A 9,302-nucleotide genomic window follows, 5' to 3' on the forward strand; every position below is an offset into this window, starting at 1 on the left:
ACCTGTATAGTCAACTGAAAGTTGTTAGCATGTCTAAAGTGACTCTAGAATATATTTTTAAAGGTCATGCATGACAGTATGAACAGAAGCCTGTTAACTTCCTTACTTAGTTACATGTTAAGTAAAGAAGAATACCTGAGTACGAATATAATTATTTGGCAATATCAGTCAAGTATAAGTATTTCTTTAACCAGCTTTTAAAAGCATTAAGGAAAATATTAATATTAGTCTGTATAACTGCATCTATATTAATTTACGGAATCTCTCTAACTTAAAGATTACAGTGACACAAAACTCCTTCCAACAAACGAAGATGGGAGAGAACATCAGACAGCAGAAATTAAAGCAGTAGATTTTAGAGAAAATAGCAAGCTTGAAGTTGACAGACTATCAAACTGCCAAGCATCTAAAAATGACATCTCTGTAAGTCAGAGGAATTATACTCAACTGATTCCAGAAAAACAAGATCAGAAAACAAATCAAACCAGCCTGGACACAGTAAAAACTCAGGATGTTGCAATTCAGACAGGTCCAACAGTTTGCGATTTGGGAAGGACTACACAAAAAGAAATGAAAGATTGTGAATCGTTCTCATTCAGAGGACCGGTCCCTCAACAAAATACAGGTATAAACAGCCCCCTTCTTCGAGTGATGCAAGGAATGCAAACAGATGAAGAAATTATAACGGAACAAAATCTTCAGAGACAAGAAGTTACACATGAAAAAGTAATTCCCATAAAAGATGAAATTCACATTTGTACAAATGGCAGTAACATTGCTTCACCAGAAACAGTTGCAAAAACTCCAGATGGCTCTCCTATAAAAGGTTACCCTCTTTATAGACAGGACATGAAACCTAAACCTAAGCCTGCTAATGAAATTACAAGAGATTACATACCAAAAATTGGAATGACTACTTATAAAATAGTGCCTCCAAAATCCTTAGAAATAATGAGGAGCTGGGAGTCAGAAGTTGCATCAGACTGTAAAGATCAAGATGTATCTACTTCTGACAACTCTCCAAAGCATGAGGACCCCAAAGAATTCACAATGCAAGCTGAAATTTCTCATTTTTCAAAAAGTGTGGGTCATTTACAGGCTTGTTCACAAAATAAACCTGCAGCAGCAAACGATCTGCTGCACAGAGTGAACAGCATGTCTGAACATGGGGGGACATCTGGAGCCGAGATTGCTACTGAGAGCAATCAAACAGAAATAGAGCCTTCCAAGCAGTGTATCCCACTGATGCTCAACACGGATAATACAAATGCTTCTTCTGGGACTCAGGACAAGTCAAATGCATTAAGTCCTACAGCAAAGCCTAATTCTTTTTTTCTTCAGATGCAACGGAGAGTTTCAAGTCATTATGTGACATCGGCAATTGCCAGAAGTACTGTTAGTGCTCCTAATTCCACTCCAAATGAAGTTAAAAATACAGAGATTGAAAAAAGAATATCATCACCTGATGAAACCTCTTTTTCTTTACATAAAACAAGTAGTTCCTCTCCTCCAGCAGATGAAGAAAAAGATGATGGGAAAAAAATTGAATCCTCCACTTCTCCTGTTAAAAGCAATAAACCGTCAAGTTTTCCCCCCTGCCAACCAGCACCGTTGAACCTAAGAACTCTAAGAACTTTTGCAGTTCCGAAGCCATATTCCAGTTCAAGGCCATCCCCTTTTGCTCTTGCTGTCTCATCAGCAGTCAAAAGGTCACAGTCATTCAACAAGACACGTACAATCACTAGCCAGGCACCTAGAGAGGAATTTCCTGTTGAACTCTCATCTGCCACTTCTGCAGCTGAATTCTCCTCAGCTACCTCCCTCCCTCAAGTGAAAAACCCTTCCTTACACAGCATAACTGGAGGGTCACAAAATAATCTAATGGATAAGGTAAACTTTATTTCTAATATTTCTTGACTGGTGAATTTCTGCAATGTCATTTACAGCAGAGCAGAGACTTATTCTGCCTCATCACTGAACTACTGGCTTATCAAAAAGTTCTGCATTGAAACAGTGTAAACATCTTGTGGTACATAGGAGTAGCACAGCATTATAATGAATTATAAGGAAAAAGGAATGCTAAAGTGAAAGCAGTCTCATTCAGAATAGTGGAAATAATTATTTCTTGCCATAATTATCACCTCTTGTACTTTGAAGAAAAACAGTAAATTAAACAGAATTACTTATACTGTGTATACCTATTTTTATGTTCAGAGCACTTAGGATGTGTTCCTTATGGTTCTGCATGTTGGTTTCTTTAATTTTGGGTAGCATGAGTTTTGCTTCAAGTGATCATGTCAGAAACATACTTGAACCAAGGGTGTAAAATTTTGCTGACATAACTACTTACCTTAAGTAAGAAACTAACAAAAATAAAAATCAGCTAATGTATTAATCAGCAATATATTAATGTTGTGAGTGCATAGATGTCATAATGATGTGAGTGCATAGATAAGGCATCATTCAGAGAACTGTTTTAAGCTGCTCTGGCAAAGGTACTTTCTGTCTCCTATAAGTTCCATCTGCACAATGGCAGCTTGATGTATCCACAAATCCTGAGATGTGTACGTGCGCCTAAAGACTGCTGGCTGCCTTGCATGTTCTGTACAAATCTGCAGTATTATAGGATTCTGGGCTTAGCAGGCAAGAGGCTGTACTGTTCCAGCCTTCCTGTTTTTATAAGCGTTCTTTGGGTATGGAAGTTCAATGCTAATCTTTGCTCAGTAGCTTCAAAATACAGCAGTGCTTGCCACCACCTATGCTTTTGGTTCAAAATGCATTGTTGAACTTCTCAGGATAGCTTCTGGATAAGAATTATATGTTAAATTTAGATTCTCAGAGGAAAACATGAGTAAAAGAAATGCTCATTCTAGCATATGTGATGGTGATGAATGGTTTTATATGGAAATACTTCGGAACTGATCTTTGTTAGATACTTCAATGCTTAAAGAATATTTAAATATGCTACAATGTGTTGTCTAATGTGCCTACATTTGAGGTGGTGACATTTTGGAGTAATAGCTTGTCAAGTCATCAGGGAAATAAAGCAAAACAAAAACAGGTCTCAACGAGTTGTAATGCTCAAATTTCATCTAGTTTAGTTAACATTTAGTAGAAATTCAGATGATAAAATTGTAGTATTTTTCCTTCTTTTCCTTTTGGAATATATTATTTCCATATCTTATCACTTTGTGGAGTCTCAAACTCTCTGATCTTGGAGGAATTTCTTCAACATTTTAATAAGTCAAAAAAATGTATGAATCTTAGAACTTTTTGGTTGCTGATAAATTGAAGATTAGTTTCCAAAAGCTATAGTGGAAACATGGCTGCTCTCTGAAATCTTGAACAAAGCAAATGCTGCAGTGGTGGCCCAGGTTGAGATGCAGCCTCTTGTGAGTTGACTTAGTTGTGACTTATTAACATTAAAGGTCTTTGTTATGTTTTTCCTCTTGCTTCCTCTCTTTACAGAGAAGCAGCAATGTGAATAGTGAGCAAAAAAGTCAGGCACAGTCAGGTGCTTCAGCTGACCAACCACCCCCTGTCACTACGAGACAAACTGCGATGACAGTCCAGCGCTCTGACCCAGAACAGATCCACCAGAGCTTGCTGGCTGCAATCCGCTCTGGAGAAGCTGCTGCCAAACTGAAAAGGGTGAGTTTTCATCACTGCATCCGTAACAATGAACTCATAGCGTTTCGTTCAAAATTGCCATATTAATGTCTGACACTGAAAGTAGTAAGCTTTGGCATGAAGTGCTGTGAGATCTCTTACATGTAACAATGGAAATGGAGGTGGGGAGGAGAGTTCGGCTTTGCAGAATAAATTGGTGCATGCACATAGAAAGCTTTATATGCCCTTCTTTCAAAGAGTGCAAATGCAATCGGAAATCTTCCTGAAATGAGTTAGATATCTTTAAGTTGCCAATTACTGTCTCTTTCAAAACCGCAGGAACCTATTAAATTATTTGTGTTTATATGTTTTGAAGTACTGTGGTTTTGGATGCATGCTAAGCAGCTTCATCCTAGACCTGAATTAGCTGCAATCCTTTGCAGGCAGATAAATAGAAGTCGTGAAGATTTGATTTTTCCAGGTATTAAACTCTGTTAGGTCCTTAATTCTTAAGGCCTCCTGCTGCTGTTTGGTATTACTAGTAAGATATTTCTCAATGTCTTGTTAACAGTCCTAATAAGTCTGTCTTCCCCCACTCCCTCAGGTAAAAAGTGCTGCTTAATTTTTCTTTTCTGTCTCCTAAAATGCACCTGTACTTCCTTCACTGGGTATCGCAGGCTTTAAAAATCTATTGTTTTAAATTTGTAACCAGACAATTTAATGATAGTCTCATAAAAAGATTTCTTGATGTCAAAGCTTTCTTGATGTAGCATTAGTATTTTGTATTCTGTACTTCAGAATAATTTCTCATTGCAGAAAGTTAAGGAACTCATGAGTTTTTTTTGTCTTCCTTTTTGCACTTTAAACTTGAATAAAAGCAAATGATGTGTGGTGGGTGGCTGTGAGGGTTTTTTTGTTTTTTAATTAAAATTTTTGATTGTATAGGATCAAAATCTCTCAGTTGCTGGTCAAATATTAGAATACTCTGTTTCAAATATGTGAGGTTTTATTTCAGTTTAGCACTGCAACAGCCTGTCTGAGGCCTGTAGGCCTCCCATTATTTCTACTGTGGATAGGAAGATTCATTTTCCCAGAAAGGGTATAACTATGCTTAACTAGTTGTTGCCTTCAGACAGTAAGAGCAGTACATAAGGCACTGTAGTATTGCTTCTATTTGTCACTAACTACAAGCCATTTTAAAAACAAGTTAAGATTAAGCAAGTATCATATTTTTCAGTCACTTTGATGTTAACTTGATCTATTCTACCTGAGTTTGTCTTGTTTGTTTCTTGCTTGTTTGCTTGCATATATATGCATGTATTTTTACTAAGGTGTTTTTTCCAATGCACAATTGTGAATAATATTGAATTTCATTTATTTTGCATAGCGTGTGAAATTTGTTTTACGATTCTGTGGGAAATACCTATAGGCATTGGCTACTGACACAGTAGCTTGCAAGTGTTTTTAAAAAATATAATTCATAAAGTTCTCTTCAGAATTCAAGAAGTCTATAGCTACTTGAAAAACCACAGACAAAACTTATGTGGCTATTTATCATTTTCTAATAAAGATGATGACCCGTATAGTCTTAGCAGTCAAGGTACAGGAATGGTACTGTGAAGAAAAGAGAGGTGATGACTCAGATCCTTTTTTTCCTCTTTCCCTTGCCAACTCTGCTGTGGGCAGGAGTTGTCCTTCCTCAGTATAGTATCTGTAGAGGCTGTGGGTGATGAGGGGCTTTTTTTAAGGAAAAATGATTAGAAGATTCCATAAGCGTGAGGAAAAGCATTCTGCAACATTGAAACCTGAAACAGGCTTCAACATCCATTCCACACCCCTCCTAAAATTGCGATGAAGAACCAGCTGAAATTCTGCCAAACAATTGTACACACAATGCTCTTTTAACCAGAGTGCATGTACTGTGGTACAGGTGTGTCTGACTGCAGAAAGAGGATTTTTTTTGGCCTATGGCAAATTTAATAACATTCCCGTTTTAACATGGAGAACTTGGCTGTACTAGGACAAATAGAGATGTGAAACATTTTGCATCAGTAAGTTTGCACCCAAAAGTGATTTCCAGTATTGAAAGGACTTTTTGCTTGCATTCACCTCAGCTTCCACTATTGTGCTGCTCTCAATAAAAGGGGTAATAATGCAAACCATTGGAATTGTGAAAGAGGGTTGTCAGGTGCCTGCTTCTCATTTACCTCTCACCGTACTCTCCATTTCTTAGGGTCTCTGAGGGAATTGTTCAAAAAATAAAATGCTGGCACCACTAGCCCAATCCTTTATTTTTACCCTGTTTTATTTAATAAGTTGTCAGTATGCAATGCCAAGATCTGTGGTCTTTTGTGTTGCTGGCCTTTTCTGTTGAATTTTGTTGGTCCTCAGTAATTACTAACCTAAAATGGGTCAAATGAGGTTTCTTTTTAACTATTTTCTTTTAATAATATTTTCATTTTGTTTAGTAAGCTATGTGCTGTGGTATGCAGCTCCCGTGGCTCCCTTTAACTCCAACTAGAGTAACTGGTTTATGTAGCTCTCCTGAAAATTAGGTCTTTGCTATCTATCCTAAAAATTATAGTTTGCTCCTGATACAAGAGCATGGCATAAATGAATGTCAGATTTTATTAGGAATCAATTCCATTCAATATTTAATTTTAAAATGTTAATTTTGAGTGATAGTTTTTCATGTATTCCTTTTCAGCCAGGTCCAGAGATGGACTAAAAATTCTGTATGTTTTGAATAGATATTCACTGAATTTATTGATAGAAATGTATGCAATTACTTAAAAACATTTTATCCTACTTCTGTAGCATATATGTGCTTTGTTCAGAAATTATGTAGGAGATCTTTCATTGGAATAAGAAAAACATAGAAAAGACTGAAGACAAGAAAAACTGAATAACAATATATATATATTTTAATGATGCTGTGAAACATACTACAGCCAAATGTATTTAAAAAACTTAGCTTAATATTCTTTTTCCCTTTTTTTCCCCCTGCCTCCAGGTTGGTCCTCCATCAAACACTATAGCGGTCAACGGAAGAGCCAAGCTTACTTATTTGTATTCCACAGAAGCAAAAGCTAATCACTAGTTATTATAACAAATATTTTGCACTTCACTACTGCTTCATAGGCCGGCTTAATACTAACTATAAATTTTTGAAAGTGTAAATGCAAGTATATGTTAATATATTTTTGTCAATTGGTATAGGAATTTCACACTGGGTCCTTTGATGCCTTGGAAACGATTATTAGAATATGTAAATTACGGTAATAATTTTCTCTTTATAAAGCTGATTATGCTGCTAAAAACTTTTAAGAGAAGGTGCAGATGAGCTTTGCTTCTTTTGGAGTGAGTGTCAAAAATTGTTGACTTCAGCCTTCAAGACTGAACAATATGTAGCAGTATGCTGAAATTACAGATTTAAAGAAATCTAAGACTTTTAGATAATTAATTTTGAATTGTGTATTACTTTAACAGATTGTAAGAATTTAAATCTACCACATGCTGCCTCCATATTAGTTCATTAAATTAATTTTGTAATTAGTAGAAAATTATATGCAATACTTTTGTTTCTCTTAAAAAAAAAAAAAAGTTTTTGTTCCTTGAGCTGATGTAGTTGGGATAAGTATTTTAATTTTAAATCTCCTTCAATTTTTTCCTGGTAGTATTTAAAAAAAAAAAGACATAAATTACTGGAAATTTTTATACTAAAAGTTTTCTTAAGAGTAACACTACATGATGTTTCTCATCTACTCTTTGAGCAACTGTATATAGTATTTACCTAGCACTCAGATGAACAAAACATTTTGTGAACTAGATATACTTTTAAATAGACATCAGCATATAGTCACTTAGGGATAAAATGCAAATTCCAGTTTTGATAATTAATTAAGTTTAAAAAAAAAAAATCACTGGAAGTATGGCTAAAGAATGAACTGCTTTAGACTTGTTTGTGTAAAATATTTTAATCTTAGAACAGCACAATAATACACTTATAAACCATTCTTGTGTCTCAGAGCCTCTATTTATAGACTACATATTAAATACCAAAATGGGAATGAATATATATATATATAAAGAAAATGCTTCATGTTATATTTTATCTATTTTGCATTTCTTGTGAAGATGATACATTTTGGGGAGAGGGCAGGAATGTGATCACACATGATGAAATAGCTAGATTATGGATGTATGCAGCAAGTGCTGGGGTATTTGCCATATTAAAATATTTTCTTGCTGGACTTGATTTAAATAAAAATAATTATATTTAGTTTCTATTCTTTAACAATATATTTATTTTGTACTTTAAAGTCATTGTTAACTCATTTTCTGAAACTGATCTAAATGTGCATTTCAAAGGTTTATTAATGGTTTGCTGCCAGTTTTTTGTGCAATAATCTCAGAGAGGTCTCATTACTTTTCTAGTACAGGCTCAATTATTTGTTGCTAATAAAACTGTTAACTTAATGCTGAAACCCTTCAGAGAACATTTTAGTAAATAAAATTCATAAAGAGAACTGAGGAGCACTTATTTGCTGCTGTTCTCTCATGTTTTCTCTCTTATAACTTAGTCCCTTGTCAAGGTGTGCTGCCACTGCCTTCTAGTTCTTGCCTCCAGTCAAGGGCTGATTATAAGGTGGAAGCGGGAACCCACATGGTAGTTCAAAATATGTGTTTCAGGGTCTGATTGCAAAAGAACGCTTCATTCTTCACTTGAAAATGGTGAGATAGTGGAGATAATGGAGAGGTTGTTTTTTTGTTTTGTTTTTCCTAACTGGGGCTTGCTTTCTAGATTTTATTGTGTCTTGAGGGACAGCCTGGAAAATTGTAACTCTCTCCAAGGAATCTACTAAGTGTCTGTGTTCATTGTGCTATTTGAATTTGTTTTTTCAAGCAAAAACATGCTGATCTGTAACTGGCACAGAGGTTGCACTGCAAAGGAGTCTCCTTGTTTATACTTAGGGTGAGAGGGTTACATTGGCTTTCAAACTTTTGCTTTCAAACTTTTGTGTTCTCAGCTGGAGGTGACTAAAAGTTATTTCATACAACTGTAATTTCATCTGCAGACTATATAATTTCATTATTTCAATCAAATGCGTGGAGTCCAATTATTCTGGTTTGGGAAAAGATCAAATAACCTTGCTTTGTTGTTGTTTTCTTTGGTTTTGATTACAACACTATACTGTATATTCCTTAGTCTCATGTTAAAAGTATATTGGCCTTTGATGTGAACTCATGAAGGCAAATATAATCTCATGTACTAGAGATTAAAACTAAAAACAACTTTCTTGAATTTTAAGGCTTCTTGTCTGTACAACTGAACTTGCTTGATAATTAACTTAAATGACTACACACAACAGTACTGTGAAATTGTTCAATGAGATTTTCTGTTACTAGTTGGCAGTATTGTTTAGCAAAACTTCTCCTTCTTCCAACATATATGTAAAACATTTTAAAATCTTGCTATTATATATCTAGAGACTCATTTCTTCTGTAATATTCTTGTATTAAATTCTACCAGAAAAACTCTTGATGACAAACTTGTGTTTATTAAATATTCAAACAAGAAAACATCTGCTGAAGCAATAAGGATTTTTTTTTCTAGCAGCTGCAAGTCCCAGTTAGGTAGCAGTAGATCTTTGTTGTGGATGCCTTGGAAAATACCTCTGGTTTTTTTATTT

General features: G+C 35.1%; 1 protein-coding gene across 12 annotated transcripts in view; it reads left to right on the forward strand.

The window, feature by feature from the left end:
• COBLL1 (cordon-bleu WH2 repeat protein like 1) overlaps nt 1–9,147 on the forward strand; it is an 88,455-nt gene extending 79,308 nt beyond the window's left edge. For all 12 annotated transcript variants that reach the window (XM_084523235.1, XM_084523239.1, XM_084523242.1 and 9 more), the window contains 3 exons: nt 278–1,890; nt 3,469–3,651; nt 6,623–9,147. In XM_084523235.1, the coding sequence (XP_084379361.1) occupies nt 278–1,890; nt 3,469–3,651; nt 6,623–6,709 (1,883 nt within the window). In that variant the 3' untranslated portion in view covers nt 6,710–9,147. The remainder of the gene's footprint in view (nt 1–277; nt 1,891–3,468; nt 3,652–6,622) is intronic.
• The last annotated feature ends 155 nt before the right edge of the window (nt 9,148–9,302 follow it).

Source organism: Aythya ferina, assembly GCF_964211825.1.
Source record: "Aythya ferina genome assembly, chromosome: 6".
Taxonomy (NCBI): domain Eukaryota; kingdom Metazoa; phylum Chordata; class Aves; order Anseriformes; family Anatidae; genus Aythya; species Aythya ferina.